At 43.4% G+C, this 27,666-nt stretch overlaps 1 protein-coding gene across 1 annotated transcript in view; it reads left to right on the top strand.

The window, feature by feature from the left end:
* Positions 1 to 27,666, top strand: part of INPP5A (inositol polyphosphate-5-phosphatase A) — a gene marked incomplete in the record, with an annotated part of 188,074 nt that overhangs the window by 70,290 nt on the left and 90,118 nt on the right. The window contains 1 exon segment of the mRNA XM_078774340.1: positions 20,433 to 20,496. Within this exon segment, the coding sequence (XP_078630466.1) occupies positions 20,433 to 20,496 (64 nt within the window).

The raw sequence follows: 27,666 nt of genomic DNA, 5'->3' as shown, positions 1-27,666 counted from the left end.
AGCAGGTTGAATCTACGGCCACTCCAAATGTGCATACTGGTGCCAAATTGAAGAGAGCTGAAATTGTACCAGTGATAGTCGGAGCAACGGAGATCAAGAAAAAGAAAACGCTTACTGTGCACTTTAAAAGCATTCCGGGGAGTATCACTACAAACGAGTCACAAGTGGAGGCTGTCGGGGCTTTTTTTTTTTTTTTAAATAATAAATTTACAAGATTTAAATAAATCTACTGCTCGTGTAAGAGCTAACATTAATCACAAAAAACATAAAAGGACACATAAAACATATAATAAAGGGAGCGAGAGACAAGATGGCGAGAGACAGGGAATCACACAGCACAACAACGGTAGAGAGCAGGAACATTGGGAAATCTGTGGGAGGGAGAGGGCTTGGGAGGGGGGGGGGGTGGGAGAGGTATAAAACAAATGGACACTACTCAGACTTCCAGGAAAGAAGTCTGTATTTCAAAAAGGTGGATCTGGGGTGAATTAACGGGGGAAGATAAGAGATGGTGGTGAACAGCTGTTTTAAAGACACGGAGAGAGGAGTGGGATTGAAGAGAGTGAGGGAGTTTGTTCCTGAGGTGGGAGAAAAGAGGAATGAAAGAGTGAAGGTGAGCAGAGGGTCTTGATTTTGGCAGTTTCACCAAAAGAGGGTTCTGGCAGATCTTGTGTGACCTGCAGGAATATTTGGGGGACAGAGCACAGATAGAGCTGGGGGAGCCAGGCTGGATAGGAGTCGGTAAAGGACAGAAAGACCACCAACCTGCCTGTGGTGAGCGAGTGAAAGGCCCTCAGAATCAGCTGCATCGCGGGAAATTTATTTTGTCCCCTACCTATGCATTTTGTGAAACGATGGAATGGTGGTTTATTTTTATTTTTTTCATAGTCATCATCCGCACCTGTGAGTGTGATCTCAAGTCAGCATTTATCAACGTTTACTGATAAAAATCTCATCCCGACGAGCCTGTTCATAAGGAGTACAGATGTATTCTGCTTTCTTTCCAGCATTAAATCAGTCTTTTTGAATAACTCAACTGGAACTGCTTAACAATATTTACATTGCTTGGCAATTTATTGTTTCCTTTTCGTCCTCTTGCTCCACCTACTGCTTAATATTTCTATATGACACAATCGCTTCGTTAAATAGAATCATTAGTTACAAGGTGATTACGTTACAAGGTGAAACTTTTTTTTATTATTCGCTTCTTTTTTTTTTGGCAGAAACGGCTTGGACGAGCACATATTAATAGATAAGATAGGTTTTTGAAGATTTTTCCTATATGAGCACTTAATTTGACTATCAACTTTATAAAGTCATTTAAAAAAATTCTTCTTTGTTGTTTTTTGGGGGCTCAAAATAGTCCCATTATGAATTGAGTCATAGAACAATTCCCAGAGTGGCGTTGGAAGTACCACCCACATAATGTCGTGTTTCTTGCCCTTTATTTTGGAATAGATGAGCATACGTTTTGCGCATTTTATCTATTGATCTGGAATCCCATTTTGAAATTGCAAATGAATTATCTCGCGGTGTAGGGCTAAGAAAAGCCTCTGTGCTTGACTGCTTCAATGGTGGGCTGCTTTTGAAAGGGTGCATTCGTCTCTTATGCTGAGGCTGAACCCAGCCTTGTTACCTCTCCTCTCCTGAGGCTTCTCCTGAACCTGCTGAGGTTCCAAGCCTCTCCTCGGTGAAAGACACATGAAAGCCCGCTTGGAGTTTGCAAAAAAGCACCTAAAGGACTCTCAGACTGTGAGAAACAAGATTCTGTGGTCTGATGAAACCAAGATTGAACTGTTTGGCTTCTGTCTGGCCACTCTGCCATAAAGCCCAGATCGGTGGAGTGTTGCAGTGATGGTTGTCCTTCTGGAAGTTTCCCCCATCTCCACACAGGATCTCTGGAGCTCAGCCAGAGTGACCATCGGGTTCTTGGTCAGCTCTCTTACCAAGGCCCTTCTCCCGTCAGTTCCACGAGGTAGGTGAGCAACTTCGCTCGAGACAGCGGACAAGATGTTATTTGCCGAGCGGATTAGCAGCCCGCGGCTCGAGCCATTAACAAAAACTAGACCCGATTCTGAACGTTGGTCAAATCGTGCCACAGGTGTTCAATGTGGAAACCTCTAAAACGAACGGATGTGAAGAAAAGGCAGAGTAAGAAGGAACAGGAATTTATTACTACTATTTACACAATCAAAGGAACCAAGGAGAAGGAAAGAAACGAAAATAATTTACAGAAGAGGAAGACACAGTGCAATTCTACTTATCTATACAGTCTTACTTATTCCCAGGGACAACACGGACAAACAGACGACAGTCAGACCTACACGGGGATGATGACAGAAATGGCAGGAGGTGGATGGCTGGACGGATGAGGAGGTGGGACCACAGGGCTGGAAGGGTGCGGGTCCGGCTCGTGTCAACGGCAAGGCTCGAGGTGAGCAGCCGCCGACCCTCCTCACTCTCGTTCGTACGGCGGCGTTGCTTCGCGGCCGCGGGTCGAACTGCCGTTAGAGCTCAACTCCATTTCAATTCAACTCAGCTGCGGTGGACTCAGCTGCGGTGGACTCGGCTGCGGTGGACTCGGCTGCGGTGGACTCGGCTGCGGTGGACTCGGCTGCGGTGGACTCGGCTGCGGTGGACTCGGCTGCGGTGGACTCGGCTGCGGTGGACTCGGCTGCGGTGGACTCGGCTGCGGTGGACTCGGCTGCGGTGGACTCGGCTGCGGTGGACTCGGCTGCGGTGGACTCGGCTGCGGTGGACTCGGCTGCGGTGGACTCGGCTGCGGTGGACTCGGCTGCGGTGGACTCGGCTGCGGTGGACTCGGCTGCGGTGGACTCGGCTGCGGTGGACTCGGCTGCGGTGGACTCGGCTGCGGTGGACTCGGCTGCGGTGGACTCGGCTGCGGTGGACTCGGCTGCGGTGGACTCGGCTGCGGTGGACTCGGCTGCGGTGGACTCGGCTGCGGTGGACTCGGCTGCGGTGGACTCGGCTGCGGTGGACTCGGCTGCGGTGGACTCGGCTGCGGTGGACTCGGCTGCGGTGGACTCGGCTGCGGTGGACTCGGCTGCGGTGGACTCGGCTGCGGTGGACTCGGCTGCGGTGGACTCGGCTGCGGTGGACTCGGCTGCGGTGGACTCGGCTGCGGTGGACTCAGCTGCGTTGGATTCAGCTGCGGTAGACTCCTCACTCATCTCCTGTGGGGGCTTCCTCGGTCATCTGCTTAAGCAGTCCCTCCCAACTTCCTTTTATAAGGCGCGTGGCGATCAAGCCGCCGGCCTTTTAGAAACGCCCATCGGTGAGCTTGCCTCGGCCTGGATTGGTCGCGAGGGCTCACCGATCCCGCCCCCTTGATGAGGCGTTGGCAAAGCCACGCCTTGTTCCTGGCGCTTGGTTGACTCCTCCCACCTTCTTCTCCGAGATGACCTCACCGTAATGGCGGCAAATGTAGTTGGCAATGCGAATGGCAATGACGCAGTTGGAAATGGAGGTTTTGGGGGAATTTGAACAAGGGGATCTATCTTATTCGATTCGATGCAATGCAGAGTCAACTAATGGGAAACAGAGCCTTAAACTAACATAGAATAAGGAAATAACTATTTAGAAGGGCTTATGATTTTCTACGTGCATGCGATGGACTAACTAAAAGGACGACCTTTGACCTTTACACAACGGAGGTATTTACAAGGATCATTACATTTACACAGGGTGATATTTACAAACAGGATTCTCAAATCCGAAACAATATATATATATATATATATATATATATATATATTATTATATTATTATATTATTATATTATTATATATATATTATTATTATATATACGTATATTATTATTATATATATATTATTATATATATATATTATTATATATATATATTATTATATATATATATTATTATATATATATATATATTATTATATATTATTATATATATATTATTATTATATATATATATATTATTATATATATTATTATTATATATATATATATTATTATATATATATATTATTATATATATCTATATTATAATAGCCGTAGATGATTCTGTCTGTCTGTCTGTCTGTCTATCTGTTGGGTGTCTGTCCGGGGTGTGGCTTACTCGGTTTGCAGAGTAGCTCCACCCATAGCTCCACCCATTCTGGGAGTGGCTATAAACAAATATCCACCATTTTATTAACTCGCATAGCTTTGAGTCCTGTTTTGTAGGCCCGTGGTGTCTTGCTCTCCCCCAGTTTTATTTCAAATCAAATTCGATAAATCATTTCATTTTTCACAGTCGCTAACATAGTTTTAGACTCGGTTGAAAAAAAACGGGAAGAAAATCCGATGAAAGTTGCCGTTTATAGAACGAAATGAATTCTCAAAGGCCTGTAACTTCAAGGCCATTGAGTCTCTCTCACGCCTTTATCTCCAATCTAACTCACCATATGATTTCATTTTTATCGATGGTTTTACTTTTAGACTCGGTGTCAGCAATAATTGAGAACAATCCACACACGCGGGAAAATGCAGAGATATATTTTTTAAAATCGCGTCATGGTGTATCATACACCGCCCAACATGACACCGCCGGCAATGTGTCGATATATATTAAAAATTCGCTTTTGCTTTTCCGTTATGATATATTACTATTTCGTTTGATGATAGTCGTCACAAAAACGTCAACAATGATGCCGACATATATTTCTTCGTTTTTATTTCATTCAACATATTAGCCGGAAGTAAAATATGTTTCAGGAAATTACCGAGAGATATTTCTTCGTTTTTTTTATTAGTTATGTGCGCATACACTTTAAATAGGTTTATTTGAAATCTTTAATTTTCCACAAACATTCCACACACGCGGGAAAATGCAGAGATATATTTTTTTTAAATCGCGTCATGGTGTATTATACACCGCCCAACATGACACCGACGGCAATGTGTCGATATCTATTTTAAATTCGATATATCATTTCATTTTTCACAGTCGCTAACATAGTTTTAGACTCGGTTGAAAAAAAACGAGAAGAAAATCCGATGAAAGTTGCCGTTTATAGAACGAAATGAATTCTCAAACGCCTGTAACTTCAACTTCAAGGCCATTGAGTCTCTCTCACGCCTTTATCTCCAATCTAACTCACCATATGATTTCATTTTTATCGATGGTTTTGGACTCGGTGTCAGCAATAATTGAGAACATTCCACACACGCGGGAAAATGCAGAGATATATTTTTAAAAATCGCGTCATGGTGTATCATACACCGCCCAACATGACACCGACGGCAACGTGTCGATATATATTAAAAATTCGCTTTTGCTTTTCCGTTAAGATATATTACTTTTTCGTTTGATGACAGTCGTCACAAAAACGTCAACAATGATGCCGACATATATTTCTTCGTTTTTATTTCATTCAACATTATTAGCCGGAAGTAAAATATGTTTCAGGAAATTACCGAGAGATATTTCTTCGTTTTTTAAAATTAGTTATGTGCGAATACACTTTAAATAGGTTTATTTGAAATCTTTAATTTTCCACAATATAATTTACTTGCCATTTATCATTTGATGATTACGAGACAAATTCCTCTTGAGGATCGTGACAATTCATGCGCTGCGTGGAAACTTCTATTTCCAAAATGAATGAGACGATCGATGAAGAACGCAGACTTGAACAGGATGCAGCAAGAAAACGAATGAGACGGGCGAACGAGTCCATCGACGAACGTCAATGCAAACTTGCGGGGTCACCCGTGGGAATCCCACGGGCATGGATGTGTGTGACATTTCGACATATTGAGTTAGATGCTGCACATTCATTTTTACAAAATGGTTACTGGCAAGTCATCAGATCCAGAAATGGTGTAAAAACCACCGTTTAGAGGCCATTTTTCCCCGCAAAGCGGGGGTTGGCCTTTTCGGGGACCGTGGTAGTTGTTGTTTTTTTGTCCCCTTTTTGAAGCAATGTTTTACGGCCGGATGCCCTTCCTGACGCCAACCCTTTTTGCCGCCTTCAACGACAAACAGGGAATTACCAGTGAACTGGTACTCAATTAGCCGACCTCGGAAGGATGACAGGCTGAGTCAACCCCCCTGGCATTAATTCGGCGATCGACCGAGATTCGAACCCAGGATCCTAAGCCGGCACCCTAGCCGCTAGCCCAACACCAGAAATGGTGTCATGAACACAATTTATTTACGCACAAGCACAAAAGCAAGACGGGCCGATTTCCGATTCCGACGGGCGAGACGGGCCGATTTCCGATTCCGACGGGCCGATTTGGAGCAAGAAAAAGAACGAGACGGGAGAAAAAGGAGAGAAACGAGACGGGGAAAGCCGATTGGAGAGGCGAGTGAGGCGCGATTGGAGAGGAGTGTGAGGCGCGATTGGAGAGGAGTGTGAGGCGCGATTGGAGAGGAGTGTGAGGCGTGATTGGAGAGGAGTGTGAGGCACGATTGGAGAGGAGTGATTGGAGGGGAGTGTGAGGCACGATTGGAGAGGAGTGTGAGGCACGATTGGAGAGGAGTGTGAGGCGCGATTGGAGAGGAGTGTGAGGCGCGATTGGAGAGGCGTGTGAAGGATTGGAGAGGAGAGGAGTGTGAGGGATTGGAGAGGTGAGGGATTGGAAAGGAGAGGGATGTGAGGGTTTGGAGAGGAGAGGAGTGCTAGGTGGAGAGAGGAGAGTGTCAGGTGGAGACAGGAGAGTGTCAGGTGGAGACAGGAGAGTGTCAGGTGGAGAGGAGTGAGGGGTCACATATTATGTGAAATAACTAAATTCACACCATTTCTGGATCTGATGACTTGCCAGTAACCATTTTGTAAAAATGAATGTGCAGCATATAACTCAATATGTCGAAATGTCACACACATCCATGCCCGTGGGATTCCCACGGGTGACCCCGCTAGTATATATATATTATATATATATATATAATTATATATATATTATTATTATTATATATATATATATATATATATATATATATATATAATATATATATATATATATTATTATACATTATTATACATTATTATATATTATTTTATATATATATATATATATATATATATATATATATATATATATATATATATATATATATATATATATATATATATATATATATATATATATATATATATATATATTGTTACGGCCCGCGGATAAGATGTTGTGTTTGCCGAGCGGATGGCCCCGCGGTCGTACAGTTACCCCGACTAACCCGATTCCCGAACGTTGGCCGGATCGCGCCACAGATATTCAATAGGGAAAAGACTAAGGCGACACGGATGTGAAGAAGAAGCAGACAAAAAGGTTGGAAATACGAATATAATTTATTTGCTATTTACAGGCTCAAAATAACCAAGGAAGAAGGAAAGATAAGAAAATAATTTACAGAAGATTTTAGACACAGTGCAACCTAGCTTATACAAACTTAATTAACCCAGGGACAGAACAAACAAAACAAACTCACGTACACAAGAAGGGTGGAAAGGCAGGAGGTGGATGGCTGGAGGGAGAGGAAGGTCCAATGGTACTGCAGCACGATCGGTGCGTTTGACCGCCGCCGTTCCTTCGCGGCCCTGCTCCGGCACTGCCGTCAAGGCCCCGCGCTGCTGTCGTCTGCTGCTGCGGCGGTGGACGTCGCGCGCTTTTCCAGGACTACAACAGGCTTCTTGCTGTTAACTACTGCTCAGTCCAACCTTGGCGAGCAAGGCGACGAATAGCAGGCTTTGTGCTTTCCGGGATGTCTTCTCCTTGGATGTTCTCTGTTCTCTTTCTTGGTCCAACCACTCTTTCTCTCTCTTGGTCCAATCACTCCTCACCACCGACCACACTCTTGCTTCTTGCGCGCTGCGCCTTTATAACGCCTCCGGCGATCAAGCCGCCGGCCTTCAGGACACGCCCATCGGTGTGCTCACCTCGGCCCTGGTTGGTCGCGGCGACCCTCTGGCTCCGCCCTTGATGAGGACGGGCGGGCACGCCCGTCTCCCCCGACCCGAGCACATGTTCAATGGTGGTTTTGGAGGGGATGTAATTGGCAATCGAGGCTTGGCAATGATGAAAGGGGAAAGTGAAAGGAATCTACTCTATTTCACTTGGTGCAATGGAGTGTCATCTTAATGGGAGACAAGGCCTTACCCTAATACACATAATAAAGATATAACTATCAACCAGGGGGAGATCTATGATTGGCTGACGTGTATGCTTTATGGACTAATTATGGGACGCCCTTTGACCTTTACACTACGGAGGTATTTACAAGGAATCATTACATTTTACAGAGGGTGATATTTACAACAATTTACTATACAATACAACACAATAAAAAAAAAACATAATCCTCATATCCGCAACAATATATATATATATATATATATATATATATATAATATATATATATATACATACTAGCAGAAGTACCCGGCATTGGAGGAGGAGGGGAGGGAGGGGAGGAGAGGAGAGGGGGGGGGAGGGGGAGGAGAGGGGGGGGTAAGTACCCGGCATTCCGTGTAAAAAAAACGTGAGGGGGGGGGAGGGGGAAGGATGGGAGAAGAGGGGGGAAGGATGGGAGAGGAGGGGAAGGGGGAAGGGGTGAGAGGGAGGGAGGGAGGGGGGAGGGGAGGATGGAGGGGGGAAGGGGGAGGGAAGGGGAGGGCCAGTCAACAATGACGTTGCAGTTCTCATGGTCGGAGAGCAGCACAACAATCGCGATATCGTCCTGAATCTTCGCAACAGCAGGAAGCGGATTTTGGAGACTCACCGATCCTGTGACGCCCTCCAGTACCGGCGTTGCCGGGGCGGGGGAAGGGAGACCCGTACATTCCCAACCCGTACATTCGCCCTCTCGACTCAAGCTCACTCGGACAAAAGCCTCGCACAAATTACACCGTGAAGGCCCAATGGCCATGTCTATGCCACAAATCAAGTACGTGAGCGAGTCGGGCGCACTGAATTTAAAATATATAGAACGCTCATACTCCGTGAAAAGTGAAGCTACAATATTTTTGAAAAATTTCATTGGTTGCTAGGAGATGGCAGCATGTAAAAACCGTTTGAATATTTGCAATACAGTTTGATCCAGAGGTAAGTGGTATGGTCTTGCTGGTTGGTGGACACGATATGTGTAAGGGAAATTATTTTGGTGTCCTGTATCTGGTCGTGCTGGTTGGTGAACACGGTACATTTAAGGGAAATGATTTTCTGTCATTCTTCTGAGTGGTTGCTTCTCCTTCCCCGTATTTTTGTTCATTTTATTGTTTTTTCCCACTCGAGTTGTGGGCCTTCCTTGAGTGGTATTACATTTATCATCATCATCATTGGAATGTCTGTTGTAAAGATACGGACATCAAGTCCGTATCTTGACGCAGAGAGCATCAAGCACCATCTTTTTATACCAGGCAACGGCAAGGCACTAACGCAGACCTCGCTCGGCCCCGCCCACAGCAACCTCTCTCGGCCCCGCCCATAGCTGCCTCGCTCGGCCCCGCCCACAGCGATCTCGCCCGGGCCCGCCCACAGCGACCTCGCTCGGTCCCTCCCACAGCGGCATCACTCCGCCCTACACGGCACTATCGATATATTATTCGTACAATGCCGGGTACTTCTGCTCGCTGAAAACAAATCTATGTGAAACATGCTAAATCATGCTAAATGCTAATCATGCAGAAGTACCCGGCAAAAACGCAATCGCTCTGAAATACGTGCGAACGCGTAACTGAGTTAATGGCGGCAAGTTAAGGCACAGCGACCTTGCTCGGTCCCTCCCACAGCGGCATCACTCCGCCCTACACGGCACTATCGATATATTATTCGTACAATGCGGGTACTTCTGCTCGCTGAAAACAAATCTATGTGAAACATGCTAAATCATGCTAAATGCTAATCATGTAGAAGTACCCGGCAAAAACGCAATCGCTCTGAAATACGTGCGAACGCGTAACTGAGTTAATGGCGGCAACGAACATCACGTGATCGCTCTGAGCGAATCGGCGCGCTGCTCTGCTTCCGGTCAGATTCCGGTCATAATATTTCGCGCTGAGATAAAAATATGGTAAAAACATATTATGAAATAAATTTTTAGGTCGGCCATGTTCGTCCCAGGCTCAATGGCCATGTCTGTGCCAAATATCAAGTACGTGAGCCTCTCCGTTTAGGAGTCTATCGGTAACATTACACACACACACACACACACACACACACACACACACACACACACACACACACACACACACGCACACACAAACTGTTTTATATATATATATATATATATATATATATATATATGTATGTATGTATGTATGTATGTGTGTATGTATGTATGTGTGTGTGTGTGTGCACATGTGTATCAATATAAAGTATGCATCTATATCTCTATTCATGTATTAAAAGTAAGTACACCCCATGTATAGTTTTGACTTTTTCAACATATTTCAACATACAGCTATTTGATCTTCATTTTAACAATATTGATAGATAAAGGTGATATAATATAACAAATATCATGAAACATTTACATTTTGTAGTCCATTGTATATTTTAAATACACATAAATGCAAATTTCGCATGTGGAAAAAGTAAGTACACCCCTACATTTATCACTACTTCAAATACCTAAAATTAGAATCAGGTGCACCAGCTCAGGTGCAAATAATTAGAACATCGTTGGAGAGGATCTCGGAGGAACCTGTCTTATTTAAACCTCAGACATTTAGTTTGTTTTGCTCTTTCTTGTTGAAGTGTGCGGCGTCACCATGCCGAGATCAAAAGAGCTCTCTGAGGCCTTCAGAAAGAAGGTTATAGATGCCTACGAGTCTGGGAAGGGATTTAAAAAGATATCCAAACAATTTGAAATCAATCATTCGACTGTCCGGAAGATCATCTACAAGTGGAGAAGATTCCAAACAACTGCCAACTTGTTCAGGCCAGGCCACCCCAGCAAGTTCAGCCGGAGAGCAGACCGCATGATGCTGAAAGAAGTCTCTAAGAACCCCAGAATGTCATCACGGGACCGACAGGTAGCTCTTGCCACTGTTGATGTCAAAGTGCACGAGTCTACCATTAGAAAGAGGCTGCACAAATTTGATCTCCATGGAAGGTGTGCCAGGAGGAAACCTTTGCTGTCCAGAAAGAACATCAGGGCAAGTGTTACGGATTCGTCACTTGCGTTGTGGTGGCTTTCATCCACTTGAGACATTTCTGGTTCCATGTATTGTTATTATTGTGGTTTGAGGGAAATAGCAATTATTATTGTCAAAAGGTAAAAGGAATGTTTTAAAATGAAACGGGAACCGGATGTCGATGAAGAGGAAGAGGAGGAGGAAAAAGGGCGGAGCGAGTGAAGTCTGACAAGAAGCTAGAAGGAGCCGAGCTATTTGCGGTCCGGAGCGATCGTTGGCGAACAACAGTCACTAGCGAATTTTCGGGTTTCCCTGGGAAGGGATTCCTTCGACAGAGTGGTTAGCTCTGTGACAGATTAACCTGCGTGTCAGGTTTTGCTATCGATTCAGGAGAGAATCATCGCCGTGCTGTTGCGCCACGAAACCGGGCCGTCGGCCATTTTGACTCGCGCAGGACTTGTGCGTCGCTCGCAGTTTCGTTTCTTTTCGAACATGTTCACCACTTTCAGACGTATAGTGTGTGTGTATGTGTGTGCGTGCGTGCGCGCGCGCACCGCGGATTTTGAAGATTACTTTGCAGTTCGCCGACTGTGAGCCGTGAGAGTCCATACCCGAGGGTGAGATTTCCCAGTCGCATTGAGTGCGCCTTGGTGCAGCTTGGCCGCGGGACCCTTTGCGCCACTTTGGCCGCGTGCACCTTTGGGCAGCTTTGGCCGCGTGACTGACTTTCATCTGAACGAGATTCTGGTCTCGATTCGACCTTGTTCTGGCGATCGCTGGAGCGGATCGGCTTTGGCTTGGAGCTGGGATCGACTTTGGGAAAGAGACATTGGGAATGTTCTTGTTTCACTCACTTGGAGCACAGTGAGTTATATATTGCGAAACTGATGGTAACATCATAGGAGATACTGTATATTGATTGTACTCTTGATTACTATTATTGTTGTACTGTTATTCTTGTGTGGTTTTTAATACAATATTTGTTTGTTGGTAACAATTGGTGTTGTTTCACCATTGATTTTTGACACAGAATAACACATTTGTCTGCCGTGACTCCTCTCGGGGCTCGGAGGTACACCGTGACCAGGGGGTCGGGGAGGAGCATGTAACACAAGACTAAAGTTTGCCAATGAACACCTCGGCAAAGACCAGCACTTCTGGAACAATGTGCTCTGGACAAATGCGTCAAAGGTAGAGCTATTTGGCCACAGTACCAGAAGACATGTTTGGCGAAAACCAAAGACGGCATTTGACCACAATAACCTGATACCAACTGTAAAGCATGGTGGTGGAAATCTTATGGTTTGGGGCAGCTTTGCTGCATCAAGGCCTGGGCAGCTCACCATCATATAATCCACTACGAATTCTTCATTGTACCAGCGGGTGCCTGAGGATATAATATGAGGCCATCTGTCGGAAAGTTGAAGCTCAACCGAAGGTGGACCTTGCAACATGACAATGACCCTAAACATACCAGTAAATCCACCAAGGAATGGCTGAAAAGAAAGAAATGGAGGGTTCTGGAATGGCCATGTCAACGCCCGGATCTAAATCTCATCGACATGTTGTGGGGGGATTTGAAACGAGCTGTGCATGCAAGAAACCCCTCAAGCATCGCACAGCTGAAAGAATTCTGCATGGAGGAGTGGGCAAAAAATTCTCCCAGACGATGTCAGAGACTTGTAGACAGTTATAAGAAATGCCTACTTGAGGTTGTTTCTGCCAAAGGGGGCAATACCACATTTTCGAGCCAAGGGTGTACTTACTTTTTCCCCATGTGAAATTTGCATTGATGTTTTTTAAATTATACAATGGACTACAAAATGTAAATATTGTCGCGCAACTCCGATTAACATCAAAGTTGCGGATGCCGATGACGAGGCTTTAAACTCCCGAGGCGAAAACTCAATAGCGGATTCCAATCAACAATCAAGTACAAACGCGCGGAATGGCGGGACAGCGAAAGCTCCGCGGCCTTTCCTATTAAAATCAAACACCCAGAAAACTGCGTTCAGATATATACAGAAAATAATATAAGGATTTATTAAATAAAAGCAAAGACAGTGAAAAAGCACGCGCCGGTAAATCTAATATCCTAGATCGGGACGTCCCCACACGACTGATAGCAAACACAAAACGAGGGAGATGAATTACGAAAAGAACACGTCACGTCGTTCAAAATGTACGCGGATGCGGGCTTATCTGGTCTTTCGTCGTCTTTGTGGCTGCCGTCCAACACCGCTCCTTTCAGCCCGATCGCACACCACGAGGTCCCTCGCTCCAAGTCCCACAAGGCCGAGCACCACGCACCAAAAGCACCACACGTCGACGACCTCCAACGCGAGCACAAACTCCAAAACCAAGAGGAATGGCGAAAAAGGGGAGAGAGAGCGCAGGTACGACTGCACGCCTCGTCCTTCCAACTCGCTCCGGGACTGGTCTCGCCTGCACTCGGTTCAGCGCGCCTCCGAACTGCTCTGCTCTCAACTCACACCGGGACTGCTGGCAGCCAACTCTGAGAATGGCGTCCTGCCCTCGATAATATCCTTGGCCGATGACGTCACATTGGCGCACTCCTCAGCCAATCAGAGCCTCCCACAATTCGCCGGCTCATCCAGGAGCACGCCCACTGCTGCTCCAACCACCCCCCCCCCCCCCCCATTCGTGGTCACCGGTCATAGCATGTGCTATGCCAAGTTCGTAGGCCGTGCGGAGGTGTAAACTGTGGTCGCCGATTTTGGCGGTGTTTTTGGCCTGGTTTCCTGTCTGTTTTCTTCCAAAGTCATGTCAAAGGGGAGGAATTATTTAATGTTGCGCTAAGGACCTAACTAGTGTTTATGTGGTTTGCAGTGCCATAATGGACAAAGGTTTGACCACTAGGTGAGACTCACAGGGGCGTTATCTTTAATCCCTTACTACTTAACACTCGAATCTCCAGGTAGATCCACAATCGTACATCTTACCCCGACAACCGCCTCAACATAAATAACTTATTACAGGTAGATTCCCTACCACGACAGTCGAATACCTACCTATACAGATCTACCTAGCTCTAGATTTCGCTCTACCCCCCAGACATAACAATATTTCATGATATTTGTTATATTATATCACCTTTATCTATCAATATTGTTGAAATGAAGATCAAATAGCTGTATGTTGAAATATGTTGAAAAAGTCAAAACTTTACATGGGGTGTACTTACTTTTTCATGTGACTGTATGTACATTTAATAGTTACACATGAATATAAAATATATTTTCTTCTCCGAGTAGCAATAAGCATACCAAAATGGTCCTGTCCAGGTTTGATAGTAAATGTCTTTTCAAAGAACCTTATTATGGTGGTCTTCCCAGGTGCTTCCCTTGACCATCTTTCCAAATATCACAACTGACTTCATTACGGTGCAATTTTATAATCCATGTCATATTGTTAAGCTCGTTTTAATGCGGGTTGTAAATGTAAGTATTACTTGGAACATTAAACCAAGTGTGTGCCTAATGACTTTCGAAGCTGACAACCTTGAGAGTTGCCTTCTGCACCTTTTAATATCCCATTATTTTCTCAAAATTGCAGCAAGTGCACGGTTTGTAACTTTCACAATAACTTGATGACCACTTAATGACATCACGATTCTGGTGGGGGCAATGTTGAGCAGCACAGTAAAACCAAACTGAAAGCACTTAGCCTTTTTTTTTTTCTCTTTTTTTAATAATGACGCATTTGCAATCCCACTCCTACCCCTGCCTCAGTCTAATGTAAATGTTCAATTACAAAGAAGTGTATAGCAGAGTTTTTCACCTTTAAGCCTAACCTCAATTTTTTTTCTGATAGACCCTCTCTTAAGTGGTTATGTGTGTGTGTGTGTGTGTGTGTGTGTGTGTGTGTGTGTGTGTGTGTGTGTGTGTGTGTGTGTGTGTGTGTGTGTGTGTGTGTGTGTGTGTGTGTGTGTGTGTGTGTGTGTGTGTGTGTGTGTGTGTGTGTGTGTGTGTGTGTGTGTGTGTGTGTGTGTGTTAATGGCGGGCTTCCTTGTAATTGGTCTTTGTTGTGCAGTAATTGGTCTTTGTTGTGCAGTAATTGGTCTTTGTTGTGCAGTAATTGGTCTTTATTTTGATCATGACAAAAACAGAAATGGTTGTTACCCTGCGCTTGCGAAGCGAAATGCGGGCTTAAGCAATCGGTTGCTGCCGTGTCTGCCTTTTATCGGTTGCCAACAATCGGTTGTTGTTGCTGCCGTGTGCCGTGTCTGCCTTTTAAAAATGCATTTTCTCGGCAACCGTTGGTCCGATTGACATGAAATTTTACCGTAGGGGCGCCTCTGCCTGTAGATTATTTTGCTGATAATTATGACGTCATAGGTCACGTGGTACGGACGGCATCTTGGAAAAACGTTACACCTCTATATCTCCCAAACCGCTTCATGGAAAAAATTGAAACATGGCTCATTGTCAAGTACACCCCATGGGGGATAAGATATGATAATGATGATGTCATAGGTGCCTCCATTATGACGTCATAATTTGACAAGTTCAACGCTTAATCTGATCAGTATGAAAAAAAAATCTTCTGCAACTGTTAGTTGAACACGAAATTTTCAGAATAGGAGCGGCTCCTGTAGAATTGTTCTGATGATAATTATGACATCATTGGTCATGTGGAACAGGTGCCATCTTGGAAAAAACGAAAAATGTTGCACCTCTATCTCCAAAACCGCTCAATGGAAAAAATTGAAACGTGGCTCATTGTGAAGAACTCCACATTGGGAATAGGTGTTGGTAACGATGACGTCATTGGTGCCGTAATTATGACATCATAATTCAATATGGACAACGCTTAGTCTGATCAGTTTGAAATTTATTGAGCGTGATCCATGCAACAATTATATTAGAGGATATCTAGTTATGATGTTATCGCTCACTTGGTTTGGCAGTCATATTGGATCAAAGAGGAAAAGAAAAGAAAAAAACGTTCAAAAACAAGAGTTGCCTCGCACCAAGTTGACTGCGCAGGGTAAGTATTCTATGAATACCATCCAGTTCAGAAATGTTATCATGTATGGTTAGAGTGCACATTTCTTTACAGCTACATATTATTATTATTATTATTATTATTATTATTATTATTATTTTTAAACCAAAGCTCCATCGTAAAGTATGGTGGTTGTGGGATAGGGGTGGAAGCAAAGAAGTGTGAGGGTGGTGGGACATCTAGCCAGCAGCCTTTAAAACACAGGTTCATCTGTGCCTATTCTCTAAATGCTGTGTCAAACAAGGAATGAGCATGTAACGTTTTTATTCTTTGCTTTTATTTGGCCAAGATTGGAATTGAAAACCGCTGGCCTCTTGTTAGAGTTTGGTGCTTCTTGAACATATTCTTGAACTGTCAGATGTTTTAGTTCAAAAAATAAGTTTGCTCTGCTTAATTTCATGAAAAGCACAAAAGCAATAGTTAAAAACATTTTGTATGTTGGTTTGCTAATTTGTAGAGGAAATAAAGGTAATTATTTGCCATCCGGCATTCTTAAATTTATTTTGGGCCACCGCTGGCTTCTGGAATTATTTCCAATATCTTATTTGCATCCTTTTCTGATGGCATTATTGATGGGAAAACATCTGGCAACAGCGCAGGAAGTCATATTTTATGGTCAGTGTTGTTGGATTGAAATTTTAAGCAAATATTTTCAACCTGACAGTGAATCTTGTCATGAGAGGTTGTGCTTATATGGCTGGAGGCCAAATATGCATGGCAAAAATAATTGCTTGCACGTGTTTAGAGAAGTGCAGTAGATTTCTACTCGAGTGTCGTTTCCTTGGAGAGAAGCATGCTTGCAGCTTTTGATTACATCTTAGAAATTTTCAAAATGTTTATTCATAAAGTATGGTTTGTGGCTGTTTCACTTCTCCCCATGTTGGTTCCTGTGTCCATTACCTGCCATGTGTTATGTTAACTTGGGGGCAAAGATGCATGAGGGGTAGAAGGGTAGAAGGGTAAAATTGTATTTTCTGCTGGCCCCATATTTTACTTATTTTTTATTTTTTCCTCACACCCTCCCCACATTTTTAGCTCATCTATGACAGAGTCGAAATTAGCTCTCAAAGCCATAATGATATACTGAAGTCGACTGACACAAGTCAGTCAGTCAGTCAGGTTTTGGTAGTCAGTGGGTCCATTGACAATTTTTCACCCTACATCTTCAACTGATCCGCCTGGTGTTGGCTTAGCAGTTAGGGTGCCGGCTTGGGATCCTAGGATCCCAGGATCCCGGGTTCGAATCCCGGTCGATCGCTGAATCGAATCGCCAAGGGGGTTGACTCAGCCTGTCATCCTTCCGAGGTCGGCAAATTGAGTACCAGCTTGCTGGGATGAATGATCACGGTGTGCACTCCGACCTAGAATAGGTACACCGTATCCCTGCACATCGTAAGAGCGTGACCAAGGGTTGGCGTCAGGAAGAGCATCCAGCCATAAAAACATTGCCTCAAACAGGGAACCATGATTGTCATGGGGCCCGCAAGGCTAACCCCCGCTCTAGCGGGGAAAATGGCCTTAAAACGATCATTCATTCATTCATTCATTCATTCATCTTCAACTGATCGTTTTGAAACTCGGCATGGTGATTCATGACGTCAATGCACAAAAAGTAATGGAGCCCTTTTTATTTCCAATTTCCATCCAGGTAGTGAGATAATTAACTTGAACATAGGGGCATCACCTAGTCCTCGTGGAATAAACAGTATACTGCACTGACTAAAGGTATTTTAAACCAATTTCAATGCTTGCTAGAAGACAGGGTAGCATGTCGAATCATACTAACATAATCATAAGACTTTAAACAAACAAAAAAGACCTATTTTTGGGGGGCACCCTCCCACCTCCCACCCCAAAGACCACCTTAGACCCCGATATTTTTTTCTGCCAGGAACAAACTTTGGTACAACATAGGTGATTAAGGTTGTGGTCAAGTTTCATCAGAATTGCATGTGTAGTTTCTGAGAAGAAAGCAAATACCTATTTTGGGGGGCAACTTCCCCATATAACCCGAAAGGGACAAAAAAAAATTAATGCCATGAACAAACTTTGGTACATCACGGGTGGTGAAGGTTGTGGTGAAGTTTCATTGAAATTATGTGTATTTTCAGAGAAGAAAGCAAATATCTATTTTGGGGGTTTAAACCTGGACCCACTTTGACCTCCCCTCCCCCCCATAAACCCCCAGATTTTTTTTTTTTTAATGCCATGAACAACCTTTTTCATCGAAATAGTGTGTGTAGTTTCAGAGGAAAAAGCAAATTCCTATTTTGAGCGGTCAAACCTGGATCCACTTTGACCCCCGGTTGACCCCCTTCAACCCCAATATTTTTAATGCTGTGAATAAACTTTAGTCACAACACAACAAATATCATTTGTCAATATTGATGCTGTTTCATTACCTCCGCCACCAAAGGTGGATGGAGGTTATGTTTTCACCCCTGTTTGTCTGTCCGTTTGTCTGTCCGTTTGTGAACAAGATATATCAAAGTTGTGGATGGATTCGGACGAAGTTTGGCAGAGATGTAGCGTATGTGACAAGGACGAAATGATTAGATTTTGGTGAAGATCCGGATTCGGATCCAGCTACTCGAATTTTTAAAGTGATTCTTCACCATTGGGAGATGGGGACAAAAACGATACATAGCAGGATCTCTGAAAAAGTTGTGGACGGATTTGGATGATGGTGGAATGGTTGTGCGTGTGTGAAAGGACTAATCGTTTCGATTTTGGTGAAGATCTGAATATGGATTCAGCTACAAGAAGTATTTAATTTTTAAATGATGCATCACCATTGAGAGATCGGGTGAAAAGCGATATATAACATGATATTTTAAAAGGTTATGGACGAGTTATGAATAAACTTGGTGGATGAGGTGGTTCGGTGACAATAACAAGCCGATTAGATTTTTGGTTCAGGTCTGAATCCAGATCCGGCCCATCAGTGGGATACAAAACGTAAACGGTTCACCAGGCTCTCTGATGCTCTCTACCGAGTATGCTCTCAACCGAGTATGCTCTCTACTGAGTGCCGGTCTAGTTATTTCTGCATTCTTTCTGAGCTGGAGTATAGCACCAGCTATTGAATGATTAGTCACTTGTTTTACTGAGACCCCTGATCATGTATGGCATTAAAGCATTGTCAGAAGGGCCAGAAAACTCGCTTTTTTTATGCCTCCGCCCCCGAAGGTGGCCGGAGGCATTGTTTTCAGGTTGTGCGTCTGTCCGTATGGGCTGAACCTCGCTTTTCTCAGCAACCACATGTCCAATTGAGACGAAACTTCCAGGGTAGGAGTGACGCCCATGCAGAATGTTTTTATGATAATTGTGATGCCATAGGTCACGTGGTATGGCAGCCATCTTGGATTATTTGTAAACGCAAATAATTAAATTATTTCTTGGAAACCACTGAATGGAAAAATTTGAAACTCAGCACATTGTCAAGTTCTCCCAATGGGGAACAAAAGCATGATAATGATGACATCATAGGTGAAGTAGTATACCAACCTTAAATATTTTTTATCAAATGCCTTATCCTAAAAATCTGAAATTGCATGCATATGATCTGTGACCCATTTGTATTGAAATATTACATGTATGACATCATAGGTCACATGGTTTGGCAGCCATATTGGATTTAACCTAAAATCTCAAAAAAACATCTTCTCAAACCACCAAATCGATTGACTCGAAACTTTGTGTGTCATTGACTCGGCATGGTGATTAAAAGATGACCACGAAAATATCATTGGTCACATGGTGTGTCAGCCATATTGGATTGAAGGAAAATATTAAATAATTATATCTCTGAAACAGCTTACCCTATCGATGCGAAATTTTACAAATATCACCGAACACCCTGTTACATGTAGTTTGAAAAATGATGATGTCGAAGGTCTCGTGGTTTGGCAGCCATCTTGGATAGAAATATGAACCTTATCCGGTCAACACGAAACTTCACAAACGTGATCTCCTACCCATATATGCAGAGTCTACATTTTTAAAGGTCAAATGCCATGTGGTATAGCAGCCATATTAGCTTGAAAGACGATATTTAAAAAAAATCCCTTCTCTGAAACCGCTTCGGCTGGTGAAAATGTGATACTTGAAAACGACTGAAGGGATTTAAATCAAACTTGTTTATTTTTAGGACAGTGAGCGAGGGCATCTACCCATTGTGGGACTATGTGGAGGCATATTGGCAACAGTCGCATTGCTCTAGTTTAAACCTTGCGATAATATTTGAAGATCATTAGCATGTTCATCACTATCTTATTATTGCTGTCTTGCAGGCTCTTGGATGCCTCTTCTTCTTGCATGATTCTCTGAAGAACACACTTCAGTTTGATTTCAAAGGTAATCCTTGAATTTGGAAGAAAAATACATGCTATAAAACAGTTAATTTTTTTTATCACTGTTACCTTTCTTATTATTGTGAATATTGCAGCAAAGCACATCCACTGGATTGGTCTACAAAACCCTTCATCGTGCGCATTTTTATTTTTATGCCTCTAATATGCATATGTTCTAAACTAAAAAATATGTTCAGAAAAAAAATTATGTTTTTGGGTTGTCAGTCTGTCCGTGACAAGTTATCGTGGTATCAAAAACCTAAGAACAGCTGAAGGTATCAGAATTCAGAATCATTGGAATCTCCCGCGATGACGCTATCTCCGAGGGCCTTTCACTTACTCACCGCAGGCAGGTTGGTGGTCTTTCCGTCTTCTACCGACTCCTCTCCGGCCTTGCACCCCCAGCTCTCTCTGTGCTCTGTCCCCCAAATATTCCTACAGGTCGCACAAGATCTGCCAGCAACCCTCTGATGGTTAAACTGCCGAAATCTTGGCTCTCTGCTCACCTTCACTCTTTCATTCCTCTTTTCTCCCGCCTCTGGAACAAACTCCCTCACTCCCTTCAATCCCACTCCTCCCTCCAGGTCTTTAAAACAGCTGTTCACCACCATCTCTTATCTTCCCCAATCCAAAACCTTGATCTTTTCTACCCCCACTAATTTCACCCCAAATCCTCTTTTTTGAAATCCCAACTTCTTTCCTGGAAGTCCTTGGTGTCCTTGCGTTTTATACCTATCCTGCCTCCCCCCAAGCCCTCTGCCTCCCACACATCTCCTGATGTCCCTGCTCTCAAATGTTGTGTTTGTGTGCTTCCTCCCTTTTCTCCCCATCTTGTCTACCGCTCCCCTTTTTATATACTTTGTTTGCTTGTTTGTTTGATTTGTTTGTTTGATAAATGTTAGCTCTTTCACGAGCCTCGATTCTGTATACAAAAAAAAAAGAGGGGGGATCCAAGTCAAACTTGGTACAAAAGTTGGTACAAACTTTGTACAAAACTCAGGTTTTTGACTGTCAGTTAACTGCTCGGTTTTTGAATTGGCTCCCTGCACCATCAGAAAAAATGTGTAAGGTCTTGATGCATTAGCAAGTGGTGAAACTCTCCATTAGTAAGTTCGGTTGAACATCGCCTCAGCATATTTATCATGACAGAGTTCATCATTAACCATCACGAAAGATCTGCTTTCTGCCATATTCAGGACAGCTATGATGCGTGTCACCTCATTTGACACCCAGTGTGCCGATGTGATCTCATTATGCTGCTTGATGTTAAAGTTCTCCGAAAAATCCTCCTGCAGTATTGCTTCATCTTCGGCCAAATGCCCCTTCAGAACCTTGATCTCCCTCAGCTGGGTCTTAGCTACGTCCACGTGACTTCACATGAATCCCAACTGCTTTATGACTTCCACTTTCGTTTCATTCACGTGTAGTACGGCCTCCTTTCAGTGTTGGTCATTCATTTGAAGTATTCGATTGGGACTTCAGCATCACCTTTTGCACTAAACAGATCAACTCAGTCACTACACTCCCCTGTATAACAATTCATGTTCCAGCCACAAACACTCATTTCAATCAATGCCTCCGCATTTGGCAGATGAGGGAGATATTTGTGGATACCATTCAAGAACATCTTGAAATTCTTGTGGTGTTGGTAACAACAGACATTATGGTTCTTGTCTGAGATAGAAACATTTTTTGACCGCAGTGCTGTGAATTTTGACATGCCATTTTTCAGATGAGGATATAGATTTTTTAATTGCTTGAATGCTTTCATAACTGTCATGATGAGGACTTTCTTTTGCAATTTTACTTGCTTGCCACCTCTCTTCAGTGATGTAGTCTTTCCTCCCAGGGCTTCTGGCGAGATATTTTTGTTGCTATGGAAAAAATTCCAGATGGCTTCCTCAGTTTCTGCCATCTCTGGGTTTGTGCGTTTTGAATGTGCTCGCTTTACACTGATCCCAAACTTATCTGCCAGCTTCTTGACAATGCACACTTGTCTCCGGGGACTTATTACCCTCGCCAGAGCAGAGGGCATTGCATTTGAGTACGTTTGTTACTTGGCAAAAAAAATTTGTTTTGACAAGTATGTTGATCCCTCTGGTTTGTGAGTGTGTGTGTGTTTGTTTCTTTGTCTGTCTGCTCATTTATACTTACCTACTGGTCACAATTTTAAACTGATCTTCACGAAACTTCACCAAATGGTAGCGTTCATGGTCCGACAAAATCCTATATATTTTTGAGGTCAAAAAGTCAACATAGGCCAAAGGTCAACCACTTTTCTCAAATTTCTAACATCCTCAATTTTCATCTGATTAACTTAAAATTTCAATACTATTTGCATATCTAGTCACTGAATTCAACCCCCAACTATTTTTGAGGTCAACATAGGCCAAAACGTCAACATAAGTAGATATCTAAAATCCTCAATTTTCATCTGATCGATTTGAAATTTCAAAAGGATTTTTATATCAGCGAACTGAATTCAATTGCCAACCATTTTTGAGATCAAAATAGGCCAAAAGGCTCTCCATAGGCCTAATTTTTGCTCCCCCAGAGGTCTAAGGTCAACCACTTTTTCCAAATTTCTAAAATCTTCAATTTTCATCTGATTGATTTGAAATGTGAATATGATTTGTATATCAGCTAACTGAATTCAATCAACAACTATTTTTTAGATCAAAATAGGCCAAAAGGTCAACATAGGCCTAAGGTCAACCACTTTTCTCAAGTTTCTTAAATCCTCAATTTTCATCCGATTGACTTGAAATCTGAATGGGATTTGCACATCAGCTTACTGAAATCAACCCCCAACTATTTTCTGAGGTCAACATAGGCCAAAAGGACATATGCCAAATTTCTAAAATTGTAAATTTTCATCCAATTAGCTTAAAATTTGAAGACGATTTGCATATCAGGTCACATAATTCAACCACCAATTATTTGTGAGGTCAAAAGGATCCTCTACCGAGTGCCATTTGTTACGGATTCGTAACTTCCGTTATTGTGGTTTTCCTACACGTGAAAGATTTCGGATTTTACGTACTATTATTGTCTTCCTAAGGTTTATTGTTTATGAACAGTTATTAAAAGTTAAGAAAGGTCAACTTAAAATGATACAGGATGCCGAAGGAGAAGACAATGAGGTGAAGAGGGAGAAGCGGCGCGAGCAAAGTCGGAGAAGACGCGCTCCAGAACGAGCGAGGTTTACCGACAGTCGCGAGGGGATTTTGAGTTCCTGGAAGGGACATCCGGCGATAAGAATATTCGCTGGAGTGGAGAAATCTGCGTAGTCAGATTTGGGGCGCTGAGATTCCGACGAATCCTCGCCTCGTTGCATCAGCTCAAGCCAGAGCCGTCGGCCATCTTGCACCCCGTGCGTCGGACACCTGTGAAGGTTTGCTTCGTGTCATCTTCACCCCAACATCCTACCGTCTGCCGGGATGGGTGTGTGCGACCGCTTCGTCTCCAATTACGTTGCGGTTTGCTGAGGGAGCGGTGAAGGTGCGCCTCTGGAGGGCGCCGTTGTACAGCTTGGCGGGAAGAGCACCCTTGCCCACTGTACACACTTCAGAGATCGACTGGAGAGCGAGATTCGGGCTTCGACCGGATTTCGTTCCATCGACCGCTGGAGCGAATCCTATTCGCCTTGGGAAAAGTCATAGAGACATTGAGGAGTGTCGTTGCACTCGCCGGCCGCGCTGTGAGTGACCTGACTGTATATAACAGATATATAGAGTGCACTCTTAATGGCCATTTGCTGTACCTTATTACCTGTGTGTGATTTATAATACAAGTTTGTTCATTTATAATCATTGGTGTGGTTTCACTATTGGTTTTCACCACAGGATAACATATCTTTCTGCCGGGGACCCTCTCGGGGTTCGGAGGTTTACCGAGACCAGGGGATAGGGGAGGATCCCGTAACACATTTTACTTTGTTCACTTTTGCCAAGTTTCGCTCTCTGAGTGATTTTTCATTTGTCTGTTTGTCCGCACAGAATAAATATGATTTTCTCTGCAACCGTTCATCCGATTGACAGGAAATTTTTACCATAGGTGCACCTCCTCCTGTGGAATTTTTAACAATTATGACGTCATAGGTCACGTGGTTGGGGCACCCTCCAGGAAAAAATGAAAAACTTTGCACCTCTATCTCCGAAAGCACTGCATAGAAAAAAAAATGAGACATGGCTTATTGTAAGGAACTATCCATGGGGAATAACGCATGTTAATGATGATTTCATAGGTTCCTCCATTATGACTTGATAATTCGACAAGTTCAAAACTTCATCTGATCAAGATGAAATTTCTTGAGCGTTGTCTTTGGATAAATTGGTGGAGGGAAAAAAAATATGTCATTGGTCACGTGGTTTGGCCACCATATTTGTTTTAACACAAAAGCTTTAAAAACCACAAAACACATGTCCTGGTGAGTGTCTGCAATCTGATTGCTCTTTCTTGTTGGTATTGCATTTCCGATGTGTCGCATAGCTTTGCCCAGACTTTGCACCAATGGAAATGCTTTAGAAGCATTCCCTGTATGAAGTCCTGGGCTTGGGGTGGCATGAACAGCTGCTGCTTTTTTCAGCACTCGTTTTTTGCATTCACATTCCCATTTTGCTCAGCTTCTTTTCACTTGTTCTGCATTCCTCCGACGAACTTCATTGCTTTTTTATGAGGCATTTCTACCCTTTATCTTCTCATCCTTCCTCTGGCAGGTTGCCCCATCTGAAAATGGGTTTCACACAACTCAGAAATCATACTGAAGTTCCATCATCAGCTAACGTGACGTAACATCATATTGATGGATAGAGATTTTGCCACCACTGTGCATTACAACCCTACACATTCACACAACTACCTTTTTTATATTATCGCCCCATTCCACCCACATCAAAATGTTATTGTTACATTGGTTACGGAAATTTCTCATTAATTCAGAGTCGAAGATGGTTCTTTCCAATGCAGACACACTAGTGGCACCTCAAATGCAGAGAATACTGAAAAGGACAGTGTGCAAAGGCTTATTTCAATGCAAAGAGTGAATTCCAAAATCATAATTCCTGCTCTAACCTACATGGGGCACTGCATCAGCAGCACAGCCACACTCCCAGCAATGATGCAAACCAGCAGCCATGTGTTGCCCATGTAATGTTTCAGGCGTTAACTCTACATCAGAGCAAAAGAGGGAGATGAGATGGGGTGAATGTTAATATTGGTTAGGATTTAGTCGGGGGGAGGGGGAGGAGGGAGAGGTGTCAGAGCCGCATTTTGTATCGGGATATATGTGGTAGGAATTGCTTATCTTGACACCACAAAAGAGTGTCAGGGTTCAGGAGGGAAAGTCGAGGGGAATGGGACTTGGATGTAAGGGGGGATAATAAGTAAAGAACAATGAATGAATAAAAGGAAGTGAGGGAAAAGAGCTGATAAATAAATTAAGTAGAACAACTTTTAAAAAGGGGTAGATAAGTGGTGAGAAGGGTAGGAAGAGAGAGGAGGGGAAAATGGAGGGAAAAGACAAGAGGGAAAAGGGAATGGGGAGGTAGGATAGATAAAATGAAAATATGATAAAGGGTGCAAGGCCACAATGGTGTAGAAGGGAGGGGGGATTGTGGGAAAGAGGATTGAATAGTTGTAAATGACTGGAGGTCAAAGTGAAAGAAAAGCACTCTTTATTCCTGTGAGGACCAACATACAGATTCTGTTGATTCAGTTTTGTTGTTTTTGCTCTTGACTGCCTGTTGGGCTGAAATTAAGAACAAAGCTACGTGACTGATCAAATGTCCGAGAAGATTGTAGTGTCTAACAACTGTCTTGGAGATCTGTGCTATTGGCTCATACATAGTGTTCACCGAAACGATCACCCAATCATGCCCAGTCTAATTGAGAAGATCTTCTTGCAGAGAGTGCATGAGATTCCATAGATCACATTGACAGAGGTGAAGTCAAAATGATCAGTGACTTTAACACTGCTTTTGGGTCCTAAGATTGGTTGGTTGTCCTGATTAAACGTCAGGTGTTGCAGAGACTCAATGAACACAAATGTTATTTGTGGGAGGTCAGAGGGTAATGGAACTTTAACCAGGAAATTTCACAAATTTCTGTCGCACTTGAAAAACACGAGACCCGGCTGTGCGAAAATAGAGCCTATGTTTGTGGGATTGTTCTGCATGTAACAGCTTTAGATTAGTGTTGATGATGTCCTTGACTCAAAAGATAATGGGATTGTAGGTCAACGTGAAGGGGATCCTTTCTTCAGTTTTGTTTTTCTCAGGATGTTGTACAGCCGCCTGTGTGCCAGTGTTGCAGACGTGCTCCAGTGCACCGGCCACAGTGGAGGTGGGAAAGTCACGTTGGGCAAATAACTTTTACATCTCCTTGGATTTAGATTTTAAGTAAGAATTGCTGCACACATGGCAAAGCTTGAGGAATTGGAAAATGGAATTGAACTTTCGACGTGGGAGGAATGGGGCGATGATTTAAAAGATGTAGGTTGTGTGAATGTGTAGGGTTGTGATGGACAGTGGTGGCAAGTCTGTTCTCTTTGATTAATATTCCAATGTCGAGAAAGGTGACTGATGTACCTGAAATTTCCCATGTAAGATCGAGGGCAAGGAGGAGGAATTGTAAAAGTCGATAAACTATTCAGGATTGCCTCCCTGCCATCCCCCAACCTCCCGTACGACAGGATACTGTACTGATGCAGTCATCTATGAAGCAGCAGCTAATTCTGGGTGAATATTTGATTGCTCAATTTAGCCGAAAAAATATTTAATTAGTGGGGACCAATTTTGGTACTCACGGTTAGAAGATTGGTCTTCATATAATGGCAATTTCTCATTTGTCTAGTTGGTGTTATGTCAATAGAAAACATGTTTGACAGTCCAAATTCCCGTGCCATTAAGAATGATGGTGTGTAGTGATGTAATCTCCAGAGTGAAACAAAATTTTTCCATCAAGGGAAACATGAACTTTTCAAAGATTGTGATTGGTGTTTGATGAAGAAGGGCAGAGATTGAACAAAAGAAGTAGTCTTATCAAGACGACTGGAGTCGAGTTTGTTTGGGCAACTAAAATGGAAATGATCAGATTGCTGGCCCTGTTGTTCTTTGGTAAAAGCTAAATGTGTGTAACGTGTGAGGAGGCTGTCTGCAAAGGTTTATGCACCAAA

This window comes from Myxine glutinosa, chromosome 3 (genome assembly GCF_964187855.1).
Source record: "Myxine glutinosa chromosome 3, kmMyxGlut1.1, whole genome shotgun sequence".
Lineage (NCBI taxonomy): Eukaryota > Metazoa > Chordata > Myxini > Myxiniformes > Myxinidae > Myxine > Myxine glutinosa.
This window is presented reverse-complemented; position numbering and strand designations above follow the sequence as displayed.